Source organism: Myripristis murdjan, chromosome 21, assembly GCF_902150065.1.
Source record: "Myripristis murdjan chromosome 21, fMyrMur1.1, whole genome shotgun sequence".
NCBI classification, from domain to species: Eukaryota; Metazoa; Chordata; class Actinopteri; order Holocentriformes; family Holocentridae; genus Myripristis; species Myripristis murdjan.
Window position 1 is genome coordinate 21,501,913 of NC_044000.1, and position 14,869 is coordinate 21,516,781.

General features: G+C 41.6%; 1 protein-coding gene across 6 annotated transcripts in view; it reads left to right on the forward strand.

Annotated features, from left to right (window-relative positions):
* The window catches only part of tbc1d4 (TBC1 domain family, member 4), a 42,188-nt gene that overhangs the window by 4,972 nt on the left and 22,347 nt on the right, over nucleotides 1-14,869 (forward strand). For all 6 annotated transcript variants that reach the window (XM_030080076.1, XM_030080077.1, XM_030080078.1 and 3 more), the window contains exons 2-5: nucleotides 4,354-4,482; nucleotides 4,588-4,825; nucleotides 13,426-13,670; nucleotides 14,741-14,830. In XM_030080076.1, the coding sequence (XP_029935936.1) occupies nucleotides 4,354-4,482; nucleotides 4,588-4,825; nucleotides 13,426-13,670; nucleotides 14,741-14,830 (702 nt within the window). The remainder of the gene's footprint in view (nucleotides 1-4,353; nucleotides 4,483-4,587; nucleotides 4,826-13,425; nucleotides 13,671-14,740; nucleotides 14,831-14,869) is intronic.

Below are 14,869 nucleotides of genomic sequence, written 5' to 3' on the forward strand. Positions count from 1 at the left end.
ACATCTGTGGGAGCGGAAGGAAGATGTGGATGTTTGATGTTATAAGTACAAACACCGTGCAGTAGGTAAAAGTAAGAAAAAAAAAAAAAAAACATGTAAGGAGAGACAGTAACAGCCAGCTGAGTTCACCGCCTTGGCCCACTGAGATTTTTCATTGTGATATGAGCTCATTCCTCTTGTCAAGGTGACACAGGAGCCTGTGTCTTGCTTTGTTTTGAGTTGGGACATGACTTTTGAGCCAGCAGTGGCCGACATGTCCTCGGGCAAATGGAAAAGCACTGGAAGGACGTCAGAGCTCTATTGAGATGCAGCTGAAACACTCTGAGAACAACAAGGTGCCTATTAAGCCAATCCCTGTGTCTCTGCCTCCACACAGCGCTGGGGTCTGGCTGCTTCTAATTAAGTGACATGAAGGTTAGACAAAAATGGATATCGGGTCAACCAAAGCGAGTGATGGCCTAATACAATACAAACTTATCCTCAATATTAAAGCCCCTGCTTTTTTTGTGGGACTGTGTGTGTCTATGTATAGTGGACATGTTTGGAATAAAAAAGTGAAATGTTTGTCAATATTTATTCTGAAATATTCTTTATAACCCAATCATAGCCTATGTTGTATTTGTTACCTAGTTAATTCTTACAGTTGCACATTTCATAAAACATATTCCCCGCTGCCGTTTTTATGCTTGTTATTCCTATTTAATAGTTAAGAGAGAGAGATAAGAGAAATACTTTCAACTCACATCTGAAAATGGGACAAAAAATAAATGGTGCTCAAAGCCCATAAGCTCAGCTGCACCACTGGGGGCACACCCCTGAAGGAGGCGTGTAGTTGAAACATATGGTGTTCATTAGTGGGACATGCTTGCAAATAATTAAGAAGAATATAAATTACTTAATTTTAGAGGGCTGGTACTTTTCAATACTTTATCCAAAGGTCTGACCTCAATTTTTGAATCAAGCTCTAACTAACATTGTCCTCTTTGCTTTCCTTTGCATAGCTTTAATAGCGCCTTACATTTGGTCTGTTATAACTTAAAATAACAAGGAATCTCGGAATCTGTTCTCTGACAGACTGGAATTTTTTTTTCCATGCCTCATCCAGTGTTTTTGTTCTTATCTTGTGCTGATAAAGTGATAACCTGTGTCTTTCAAAGAGAGTCCAATTGGGTGTAATCACAGTCACTCTGAGAGAACCCAGTGTGTCGGGCTCTCATCATTTCCTTGTGGTTTGGCATTAAGGTGATGATAAGTGCACTAGAACTCTGTGTGCCGGCCCCTGTGTTTGATCAGATATTAGGCCTATTGTAGGCCAGTTTGGCTTGATATGAAACATGAGTTCACTCACTGACAGTGCTCAGGACTCAACCAGCTCAGAGGGGGCAACCCTCATGTTTGCTTTCTCCTAAGCTCTAAAGCTGTGCTTGGCTGATAGTGTTGACACAGACAGGCCCTCTATCGCAGCCAGTGTTACTGATACTGTTTGAGAAAAGCAGGCAATGATGAGTGAAGGCTGAACATTTAAACAGCTTGAGAAACAATTGAAGTGAGAAGATTCATTTGAATATATCAGATATCTACTGGAAACCACACGTCTGTGCACTGTACCCGTCCGCATCCCAGGAAGGAGCGCCTTCACTGGCTCCGTATTGGGTTGAATACAAATAATTAATCAGATCAAATGGTGCTGTGGAGTCATCTTGCTCATTTATAATCCAGCAGGCCTTTTAAATATTAAGAAGAAACTGTGTCACATTTTCATCAATGACAAAGTGGTGTGAGACTCGAGGCTGGACATTTTCTGCTGTGATTCCCTGACAGGGTCCTCTCCAACCAGCAGTATCAAGGCCTCTGAGTTACCTTGACTTCACAGTGTCAGCCCAGCCTGTTGCAGCCTGTTGATGCAGAGAATTTGCTGTTTTTCACCTGCTTCGCTCTTGATTGTGTAATGCTAAAAAACCCTATGAGCATATCAGATACATGATGATGTCAGCCTCATAGTTTTATGTTGAGACTAGGGGTGGGAATCACTGGGTAACTGGGTAGGATTTGATACTATCACAATATTTTACCCACAATAATGATGTTATGCAGGTGTGTGGTATGCAAAATATTGTAAGACAGTCAGCTACGATACATCACAATGTCTGTAGCCGAAGAAGAAGAAAATACCCTGGAAAAGGCAATATAATTTTCCAATAACCAGGAATCCGTCATGTTTATCAGTCTTTTAATATACACACTGTCATGGACATGAGAGAAAAGTTCCTGTCAAAATACGTAAAGGCAGGGAAAAACACCCCTCGCTGGAACTCAAATGTGCATCTGCTCAAATTAAGTTGAAATCTCAATTATCTATACTTGGCACAAACCTATCTAACGTATCACAAGAGGAAGTTTTGTGATATATTGCGTTATTGATTTATTGTTCCACCCGTAGTTGATACTGTTTTTCATTTCATTGTAAAATGCATTGATACATTTGATAGGTATTGCATCATGGGATGAGTCATAGAGATAATGTCTTTACCAGAAGACACTGTGCAGGTGATTTTAGTCTTTTGAGCCAATGTTCCCAATTGTATGCATTTACGTCAGAGTTTGCCTAGAGTTCGCAGAGTTTTGTTTTGCAGCTTGTGGTTTGCTGTCATCTCAAAAAGATTTACTGGAAATTTTCAATGATCCCTGGGAAATAAGCCAATTGACAGTTAGAAACTCAGCCACACCCTCTCTCTTACTTGTACAAGTCAGACTTTTGTTTGAGTGAAGAGATGGTCCAGTATGCATGACAACCCTCCACCTCCCCAACCCCAACCCCAACCCCAACCAAAACCCCCATGTCAATGGAGCCCTCTGTCTCGTGCTACGCTCAGTTCAACCCTGGAGAAGGCAGGCAGTTGCAAAGTGTGACCTTAAAATGGCTCATGCAGCCACAGCAACAACATGGCAGGGGTCAGGCAAAATATTTGATCTTCCTTTCTGATGTGGATGAATTGGCGTCTGTGAGTAGCATGGATGTAATTATTCAAGATCACACTTTCATTTCTTTTGCATTTCCCATTCGCTCCAAATGAATTATTTGCTTCCCCTCCTATTTTCGGTTGTCCCGATTATTTCACTGGAGTAGAGCTGATGTATTTTGTTACATAATTTCCCTCTCAACTAAAAGCATATTTGCTCAACAGGCCATATGCAGCTCTTATCAGATCTCATGATAGGAGATGTGTGCAGAATGTGGAGCCGCTGTTTGCTTTAGCATTCATTGTCGCCTCAAACAAGCTATTTGGCTGACCTTGGCTGAGGCCCTGGTTTTACGCACTCTTGCTTTTTGGGGATCTGGTGTTCGTGCATATTGGCCATCCGTCTTGTCTTCCAAATTTATGGCAGCGTGCTCTATTGATTCTCTCTTCCACACTGTTCCCTGACATCAGCCTTCCTGCACGGTTGTAAAAATGTCTCAAGGCAAACAGATGGACCGGGCTCACATTCCCTGGCATTGCTTAACAGTTGACTTGGGAGGACTTGAGGTCTTTGTCTTGACTTGTGCAGTTTACTTTCTTCCCAGGATGTGCATTACCAAACATTTTCCTATGTTTTCTGGCATGGATGGCACCGGCGGCTCCTCCGGCAAGTGTGCGACACAGTGGAGCACAAACAGGCCGGCTGACCTTCGCGTTTCTCATTTCTTTCAGCTTTGTGTTTTGTCTCCAGTCATATAGAGCCTGGGCGTTTCCTGGCTCCTCGCCTGGTTTTGTCACCATTGTGGTGTTTTGTCTGTCTGCTGTTGACTTGTCTTTGTTAGTGTAAATCTTGTGTTGTATTGTTCGCCTTGAACTATTTAAAGTAGCAAAGTGCAGTCAGCCCATCTTCAGCGTTAATCAAAAGACGCTCTCATGTGAACTGCAGCTGCAAACAAAAATGAATTTACGGTTCAACCATGTTTTGTTCTTTTTATGATTTCTATATACAGTACATTTGAATCCACATCGTCTGGGCTTGGCTGATGCCATTATTTCTTTTGTTTATGTGTTGGATTTACTCTCAGAAAAATTGTTTATTTCAGCATCCCATTAGTGTAGTGTAGTGTTATTTTAAGGCCATCATATTTTTGATATAGTAAGAACTGAAAACAGCTGAAAATAAAATTGCTCCATTCTAGGTAATGCAGCTGTTAAAGTTTTATTTCACTGTCCTCTCTGGTGAGTGTACTGATAGTGATGTTGCACTGTGTTCAGTCTTAATCTCTTTTGGTAAACAATAGAGATAACCTCCTGCACTTGTTTCCAGTTTGTTTTCCTTTCTCTGTCTTAATTCGTCCTCCTATTTTTGTTTTTCCTCTCCCTCTGTCTTCAGGTTCCTGAGGTGATCAGCAGCATTCGCCAAGTATCCAAATCAGCCCTGAAGGAAGATGCCAAGGCCAAGCAGGAGGCAGATGAGGCCTTCTACAATTCCCAGAAGTTTGAAGTGCTTTACTGTGGCAAGGTGCGGCAAATGAGCGTACATGTCTGACTTGCACGGGGTGTTTACCTTTGACCAGGTCACTGAATCATTATCATTGAATTAAAAAAAACAAAAAAAACATTCCAGGTGACAGTTGCGCACAAGAAAGCTCCATCCACCCTCATTGACGACTGCATTGGTAAGTTTCGCCAGCATGAAGTGGAGCGCAAACGCCTGCGACTGCTCAGCGGCCAGCGAGGCTCCACGGAGAGCGCCCCCCTGGAGTTCACCATGGGCGGAGAAGGAGACCCCCTCTCCTCCACCCTGAATGAGAGTCTGGAGGATCCCGACAGCCCCGAAGTGGAAGACATGGCCAATGGTGGAGGTAAACACTTCTTGAGTTTTAATCTAACTTGATTTATTGATTTGTCTATAAAGGAAAATCCTTCTTAAAGCATTTTTAAGCTGTTAAGCTAATGTTCTTTGGTGGTGTAATTTTCTCATTCATGCGGGTTAGTGGCCAAATGTTTAACAGCATGATGTCACTTGAGTGTTTCCTGCCCACCTACAATTTTATGATGTTCAATAAATTCCTGCTTTCTAATGTTGCACTATCAAACCATAGTCGCTGAACTGGAATTTCCCTTTAAAAAGAGTTCTTGCTTTGCTGATGTACCGGAAACTGCTCCCCATAAATAATGACCGAATCCGTAACTAGAAATGTATTCAGAGAGATGCTACTCCTGTGCCACGTGCTATTTTGGTATGAACATCCTTTGTATTATCTTATCTCAGTGTTTGACTTCCTGCCGTGGCCGAAAGCTTTGACAGATTTGAAAAGGGGAAAAAAGCGACAGCGAGGTTCCGGACCCCCATCCAGCCGGCCAAGTTCGATCTAAACTTGGCCAAACTGTCCGCATGTTGTCTGTGCATTCACACAGTTTCTACTGACGACACCATCTAGTGGTCAGTTGCATACTGCACCTTATTCAATGAGGCGGAATCGTTCACCTCGTTCAGTCCGCTACATCCAGAGATCTAGAGCTGCCATGTTTACGCAACACGGCTAAAAAGGGTAAATAAAGAGATAAATCTTAAAAATCCGCAATTCATTAATGTTCTAGTTAAGTGAATTGCCTGATGAGGTAAATTCAGGCTTCTATGGCACACTTTTTTTTTTTTTTTTTTATCGCTAGTGTCTAATCCCAAACAGCTTAAGAGGTGTCACCTCAGTTAACCTATAAAAACAGCTCGTGTAGCCAGCAAGATAAAATGTTGCCCTTATGTAAACAGAAAATGGGTCATAGGTATCACTGCAGAAATGATCTGTCCAGGTTAAAACAGCATGGCCATTTGATACTGTTGGAATTGGAAAGAAATGCAATCAGCTTTTGTCAGTCGTTGTTGCCCAAGACGTGAACTCTAGTGTGGCCGTTGGAGATGTTTCATCATCTCAAGCCCTCTGCACACGAGCAGGGCTGGTTCCCTCTCGGGAGCAGAGCACAGAGACAAGATCCTCACAAACAGTCCCCCACAATGAAATTAGGGAAGACTATGGGTCACTCTCTACCATTTGCTCAGTTTGTTTGTTCGTCCATCTCACACAATACTGTAGACACTGATGCATTGTGACTATAGATTGTATAAAAAATATAGAGTATATGACTGTGACATTTTGAAAATTAGAGTACTGGCCTAAAATGTGGTCCTAAATTGTGAATTAAGGAAATAAAAATGTGTTTTCCCATGTGTCCTGTATCTAAAACATCGCTGGTTAGATTTTGATTAAACTTGCAAGTGAAGCTCCTCACCACGGCACTCATTGTCGTCAGTGTGGTGCAAGTTCACGCTTCACAAGAGCTAGTTCAAAGTTGAGTTCGCACAGATTAAAATGAACTAGTTCACGTTGATAGTTAACAATTTTGAATTTGGAATAAAGTTCATAGTTCCAAAAACTGAACTAGTTCACACTCATTTCGTCCAGAGATTACTTTTAAAAGCCCCAATGTGAGTGTATGTTTTACCACCAAATAATGTGCCGTGTAACTCAAAACAGATTGGTTGGGCTTCCGGTTTGGCGATGTAAGGGAGAAGACGTAGGCAACAGGTCTCTCGATCACATTGTCATTTTTTACTACTTAAACATCAGACTTTGCACTATAAAAACGTCACAGCTCGCTATAAACCCTTGTGACATCTTTTGGCATCAAAATGAACAACTTAAAACACAAATCCAGCGCACTAGCTCAAGTTGCAACACGCGCTAGCACTAGCCTAGCAGGCAAACTTTCAACAATGGCGGCTAACTCAGCCGCAACTGACAGCGAAGCTGCTAACCCACCTGTTCGAGAGGCTCGGGAGGAAACGGGCACCATCTCCATGAAGCAACTGGTGGCCGAGCTGGCGAAACAAAGAGCCGGCTTGAAGGACGATGTCTCAGATCTGATTCAAGAGTCTCTAAAGCCACTCCAGACAGCTGTGGATGCCCTCCGAGACACGGTCGGTTCGTTTCAGACCCGCCTTACAGCTACGGAGACCGTCGCCGGGGAGAACTTTGAACGACTAACCGCAGCCGAAGCTACAATCAAGTCTCTCCAAGCCCAGAATCAGGCACTGTTGGATCATGTAGATGACATTGAGAACAGGTCACGTAGATCCAACTTGAGGATCCTTAATATCCCGGAGGGCAGCGAAAACGGCAGGGACCCGGTCAAGTTTGTCTCTGAGCTCCTCATGGAATGCATGGGCCCGGATGTGTTTACCGAGCCGCCGGAGCTGGAGAGGGCTCACCGGTCTCTTGCTCCAAAACCGAAAGACGGGAAACCCGCAAGACCATTTGTCGTTCGCTTTCTCCGTTTCCAGGAGAAGGAGGCAGCGCTACGGTGGTCCAGGAATCATGCGGTGAAATACCGGGAGACAGCTTTGAGATTCTACCCTGACCTCAGCTCGGCTTTGGCGAAGAAACGCGCAGCCTACAACGGAGTGAAACAAGCACTTTACCAGAAGGGAGTTCGGTTTCGTCTGATGCACCCCGCCCGGCTGGTGATAACTTTCGAGGCGCAGACGTACACCTTTGAAACACCTGAAGAAGCCCAGGGATTTTACAATCGTCGGGTAAATAAGGAGTGAAAAAGCATCTGTGAATGGTGTCATTCATCATCGGGAAGAATTGCTTCTACAACAAGTAAAGGACTTAACGATCAGGACTTCATATAAACATTTGGAACCCTTTTTCCTTTTTTTTAATTTTCTATTTTCTATTTTTTCCCCCTCACACTGAAGGCGGAATGAGGACTATTATGGCTCTACATATTAAAACCCACCATTTACTGCCGCAATGTGTGCTGCCAAATGTTACAGCAGTCAGCGTTTGACACCTGCCCACCTGCCTCAACCCCTCAGCCAAAGGTTTTCCGGTATAACTTTCTATTTTATGTATTTGTTTACTTATTTAATTAATTAATTTATTTATTTTCTTTCTGATTTTTTGCAAGCAGTAGATCATTACCTCTAGACAATCAGCCGCTGTTTTTGGTTAGTCCAACCACAAGTGCCAAAACAATCTATACAGTTCATACACTGAGTTTTTTGTTCATTTGTTTGTTTGTTTGTTTTTGTTTTTCTCTTTTCTTTACAATTATTTATATTTATTTTTCAACTTCCATCATAATAGCTGATGTCTGATAAATACTCATTTACACCTGCCCATGTGATAAGTACCATAGGCTGCATTCCTATTTAATTATTATTCATTTATTTTTTCCCCACTCTCTCTCTTTGACGTTTTTCTTTTTTTTAATATACACGTTTTATAGCGATGTTAATACTAAGTTACTTACACTGTGATTGGGAGTACCTCGAGTTAGAATAGTAGTTAGAGGAAGTCCCTCTGGAAGAATAAGAAAGAAATGGTTAGCCTGCAGTTTGCCTTAGCTACGGTTGCAAACATAGGCGATGTTTATACTATGTGTTACTATGTTTTACTGTTATCTTGGGGAATTTGGGGTTCTGTTCGGGGTATTAGGGTACTGGGTTTGTGCATCCCTGGATTTCAATTATATTTTGCAGGTTATATTGTATGCTTTCATTATTCTACCTTATATTTCTTAGTAGACGTACCTTTTTACATGCCTTTCACAGAAGACTATGTAAGTGTTGGACTGCGGTATGGCAGAGCATGTAGACCCACAAAACATTATCAATAGATCTCAGATTATGAAGAAGATACAGAATGGTAATCCAGATGTAGGAGGAGCAAGTGCAAGATTCATATCATGGAATGTCAAGGGCTTGAATGGACCCATAAAACGAACTAGAATATTCACACATCTCAAACTTCTAAAATGTGAAATTGCTTTCTTGCAGGAAACACATTTAATGGTCAAAGATCACACTAGACTTAAAAAACCTTGGGTTGGCCAAATTTTTCATTCAAATTTTAATTCCAGGTCACGTGGCACAGCAATCATAATACATAAAAAAACACTTTTCAGTGCCTCAAATATAATATCTGATCCACATGGCCGTTTTATCATTGTATCTGGGTCCCTCTACCACAAACCTGTACTATTGGTTAATGTATATGCACCCAATTGGGACGATGAGAAATTCATGGAAAAATTAATTTCATCTATCCCTGACCTAAATTCACGCAGTCTAATTTTTGGAGGAGATCTTAACTGCACAATTGACCCCTCTCTAGACCGTTCCAGCTTAAAATCAAAAAAACCATCCAAAATGGCTAACATTTTATCAGCGTTTATGGACCAAATTGGATGCATTGATCCATGGCGTTTTCGTTTTCCTCAAGTTAAAGAGTTTTCTTTTTTTTCACATGTCCATAATTCGTATAGCCGAATTGATTATTTTTTTATTGACAGTACATTACTTCCCCTTGTCAGTAAAATAGAGTATTCAGCCATAGTGGAATCTGACCATGCACCAATAATACTAGATCTCTCCTTCCCACTCAACTACTCTGAACGTGCTCCTTGGAGACTTGATGCCACACTATTAACAGACAAAGGATTCTGTCAAATGATCTCAACAGCCATTGACAACTTCCTGAAAACCAACAAGAAAGATGATGTTTCTCCCTCCCTGCTCTGGCAGACCCTTAAAGTGGTAATAAGGGGGGATATTATTTCATACACATCTATGGTAAATAAAAATAGAAGGCAAGAACAAGAACAACTTCTCAAATCAATAATTAACATAGATCATCAATACTCCACTTCTCCCACTCCGGAACTTTACAAAAGTAAAATTGACCTTCAAGCCAAATATGAATTACTGTCTACTAGAAAAACAGAACGCATGTTACTGAAATCGAGAGGCTTTGTATACGAACATGGGGAAAAATCTAGTCGACTCCTAGCTCATCAATTAAAATGCAAGGCTTCTGAACAGCAGATCCCACAAATTAAAAAGGAAAATGGTGAGCTTACTACCGACCCCCTTGAAATCAATGAAACTTTTAAAGCATTTTATTCAAAACTGTACACCTCTGAAGCACCGACTGACGATACCGAAATGCAGAACTTCTTTTCAAACATACAAGTCCCTGTTATCAACTCTGTTCATAAAGCAGAGCTTGAACTACCTTTCCAACACAGTGAAATTTTAAATGCAATCAGGGCAATGCAAAGCGGTAAGGCCCCAGGTCCCGATGGATATCCTATCGAATTCTACAAAAAATTCTCAGCTAAATTAACTCCACTTATCTTAGAAATGTTTAATGACTCAATGTGTAACGGGACCTTGCCACATACACTAACAGAGGCATCTGTAACACTTTTACCAAAACCGGGGAAGGACAGAACTGAGTGTGGATCTTACCGCCCCATCTCCTTATTGAATAGTGATATTAAAATACTGGCTAAAATGCTTGCCAGACGGCTTGAGTCTGCTGCAGGAGAAGTGATCTCCTCTGATCAAACTGGCTTTTTGACAGGTCGACACTCATTCTCTAATATCCGAAGCCTGCTTAATGTCATATTCACTCCAGCATCCGGGGAGATACCAGAGGTGGTTATCTCCCTGGATGCGGAGAAGGCTTTTGACAGAGTGGAGTGGGCATATTTATTTAACTGTTTGCAAGTTTTCGGTTTTGGACCCACTTTCATTGGTTGGATCAAACTCTTGTATACATCACCTAAGGTCTCGGTGGTCACAAATGGAAAACACTCTAAATACTTTTCATTGTCTAGGGGGACGCGTCAGGGGTGTCCATTAAGCCCACTTTTATTCGCATTTGCCATCGAGCCTCTGTCTATCATGTTAAAATCGTCTCGGTCAATAAATGGAATTTCTAGAGGGGGGAAAGAACATAAGTTGTCGCTGTACGCTGATGACCTATTGTTGTATGTGTCTGATCCCGTGCGGTGCAGCCCCCATATAGTTCAGGTTTTGCATAGATTTGGTATTTTTTCGGGATATAAGGTCAACCTCACTAAAAGTGAGTGCTTCCCAGTGAACAACATAGCTTTTTCCATCCCACAAAGTGACCTACCCTTCCATTTATCTAAATCTGGTTTCAGGTATCTGGGAATTAATATCACACGAACCTACTCTAAACTATATCAAAAAAACTTTGCACCGCTCATTGAAAAACTAAAAAATGACTTACAGAAATGGAGATCCATTAACCTGTCATTGGCAGGGAGGATCAACTGTATTAAGATGAATGTCTTACCCAGGTTTCTTTATCTTTTTCAGTGTCTCCCAATATTTCTCTCAAAGTCTTTTTTTCAGTCCGTTGATAAGTCTATATCATCATACATTTGGGGAGGCAAGGTACCCAGAATACAAAAAGGGCTATTGCAGCGGCATCGGTCTCAGGGTGGACTGGGTCTTCCAAATTTGCTTTATTACTACTGGGCGGCCAACATCCAGAAAATCATATACTGGGTCCAATCACCAAAACTAAGCTGGTGCGAAACTGAAAATGAATCTTGTCTCTCTACATCCCTCCCTGCCCTGGCTACCTCCAGTCTCCCTCTATCTATCCAGCAGTACACCTCTAACCCTGTTGTTGTTAGTACTCTACGAATTTGGTCACAATTTCGATACCACTTTGGTCTAAAAGACTTCTGTAACTTGGCCCCTATCTGTAATAACCACCTCTTTGTTCCTGCTAGAATAGACAATACCTTTGCTGTATGGAAGAGGCTCGGTCTCTCCAAATTTAAAGATTTCTATACTGAAGGTATCTTCTCCACCTTTACTCATCTTTCTCATAAATTTAACCTTCCCCACTCAAGTCATTTTCGTTATTTACAAGCCCGACATTTCATACGAAGCCTTGAACCAAACTTCCCAATTACACCACAACCCTCTGCTATAGATGACATTCTCCAAATTCCTTCCAACCTGAAAGGCCTCATTTCGAGAATCTATTCTATTATATCATCCCTTGGAGATGTTTCCCTCAACAAAATCAAAGTGAGATGGGAGGAGGAACTAGGGGTTGCAATACCTGATGATTCTTGGAACGAGGCCTTGACCAGAGTAAATAAGACCACATCATGTGCTAAGCTAGGTGTAATTCAGTTTAAAGTTCTGCATCGTACCCACCTCTCCAAGTCAAAGCTTGCCAGAATATATTCCAATATAGATGAGAATTGTAGTAGATGTCATAGTGCCCCAGCAACCCTAACACACATGTTTTGGTCTTGCCCATCCTTGTCTAATTATTGGTCAGCTGTGTTCAGGACCCTTTCACAGGCACTAGACCTAAATCTACAACCTAATGCTTATTCAGCTATCTTTGGTGCAGCGCCACTTGAACATCAGATTATTAATAAGCATAAAGACGTTATAGCATTTTCCACTCTACTTGCCCGTAGGAGGATTCTCATGCATTGGAAATCCTCGATTCCGCCAAAAATCTCATTATGGATGAGTGATCTTATGCTTTATTTAAACCTTGAAAAAATCAAATACACACTTAGGGGGTCCAAAGACCGCTTCTACTCTACCTGGAACCCAGTGATGTCATATTTTGCCACACTTAAATCACTCCCTGATAACTCATGAATGTTAAATGATGAGTGATGACATGTGATGACACCCGGTCCAACACAACCATTTCATTTGTTGTTCATATAACCTCACTAAGAACTTGACTCAATTTTATTTATATGTAATGAATTGTTATTATTATTGTTATTTTATTTATTCAGTTAATTTTTTTTTTTTATTATCAGACTGGGTTGCACTACCTGGGGTTGTTGGGATGTGGGTGGGTGGGTGGGGGTGGGGGGATTTATCTTCTTGTGAATCAAAAAAAAAAAAAAAAAAAATGCCTGTCTTTATATGCCTGGAATTGTATCTTGCTTTCAATAAAAATAATGTTCAAAAAAAAAAAAAAAAAACAGATTGGTTTACAAATGTTCTGACCCTTTGTTAATGATTTCGTGTGATCACTTGTAAATATTTCCCCAGACTGGTTTGGATGCTGCAGCTTGATCTGTCTTTTCAAATTCGAGGCCAGTGTGGCTGACATTCTGACTTGTTGTTTTTTTTTTTTTTTTTTTCAGACTCGGCAGGCACTATTTGCATAAAAATGTGATTTTTTTTTCCTCCGTTAAAACTCATTCAAATATTCATATGGATGCACGTCAGCAGTGCAGCAGTAACTGTGTTATCCGAACATTAGCCATGCTGCATATGTGGGTTGCCGTAAATCGTTGGCCTTGGGTGCTGTAAAACAGTGCGTTAGTTGCAAACTGACGCATTTAGTTCAACAAAAACATGAGCTCATTCACTGTGCCCCGCTCTTTTTAACATGCTCATGTGCAATACTGAGTATTGTATTTTCAAAATCACACTGACTCAGCTCAAGGAGGGAGCTACAATTGCAGCTTATCTTTTTTACTGATTAATGTGAGAGTTTCTGTGGGACAATTTGTTCTTTTTCTTTCTTTTTTTTTTGTTTTGTTTAAGTTATTAATTGATGTGTAACTGATGTGTAATGTGGTCCAGGTAAGGGCCTGTCCAGCAGTTCCAGTCACGGCAGCCTGAGGGGAGCGTTCCCTGAGTGCATCCTGGAGGACTCCGGTTTCGAGGAACAGCAGGAGTTTCGCACGCGCTGCAGCAGCCTGGCAGGGAGTCTGCAGAGGAAGCCGAGGGAGGGGGTCATGATGGCCCCCATTCGCCGCAGACATTCGAGCGCACCCAACCATGTTCAGCCCTCCGATGCAGACAAAAACCGCACCATGCTCTTCCAGGTACAGAAAATAAGTGACGTGCTCAAGTAGTAATGCACCTCACACCATTCATATAAGCAAAAAAACAACAACAGCGTGGTATGGTCTAGTTACTCTGTGAAATGTCAGATGTCATCAGATGTAATCAGGGGCTTTATTATTGTTGAGACAGACTTAGCTCTTCAGAGGTTTACTGTTTTGCAGTCTGGCTGACTGAAGAGTCCACTAGAGGAGGAAAACACAGCAGTGTTTGTGTGGGAAAAGTGCTCATACAGCCTTAGAGTTGGAGCTTTAGCATAACAGCGTGCCCTGCCACCGGAACATGTGGTGGAACATGTGGCTGAACATGCACTCACATGCTTAGCCAAGACCGAGGGATCCATTATAACTGAATTTTGTTCATTTGCAATAAACTATAGGGAATGAATATTGTGTGCAATCATAGTATTGGTGGAAGACATACAATGTATTAAATTATTTGATTATTTTATTCCTTTGGATTTTGTCCAAATTATAGTAGAGGCCAAGTTTATGAGCAGAACTGTTAATTCACATTGTCAATGAGATTGATTGACCTTTTTATACTCACTTGTAGCAAGTAATAATGAGGCAAAGTACTCCATGTCTTCTGTCATACAAGAAAAAAAATGTTTGCTTGCTTCAGCACAGTTTGTCATTCAATCCCTGCCTGCATTTAGCTCAGCCTCTGAGCTGCTTGTTACCGCAAATCATTTTAATGTGCGACCGGCTGGCAGTTACCAACTGCAGGCTTGCAAGGCCCTGTGTTAGTGCCTTGAGTAAAGAGGCTGTAACTCTTCTGAGCTGAATTTGTGACTGCAGCACTGCGCCTCTTTATGATTAGCATGCAGGCTGTGGGGTTAGCCAGCTGCCAGTCCTCACACACCATGCCCATTTCCTCATGTAGCTAATTTAGAGAACTAGAGTGCAGCCTTCAATATGATACTCTCTGTAGCAGTCAGTTATGGGAAAAGTTATTTGTGCTGACGATTGACCTTGGTTGTGTGTGTGTGTGTGTGTGTGTGCGTGCGGGTGTGTGCATTTATCTGCCTGTGCATGTTTGTATTTCACAGGTGGGGCGTTTTGAGGTAAACCTCATAAGTCCAGACAGTAAAACAGTGGTGCTAGAGAAGAACTTTAAAGACATCTCATCCTGCTCTCAGGTTGGTTTGTTTTAACTTGGCTGCATCTGCTGCAAGCTC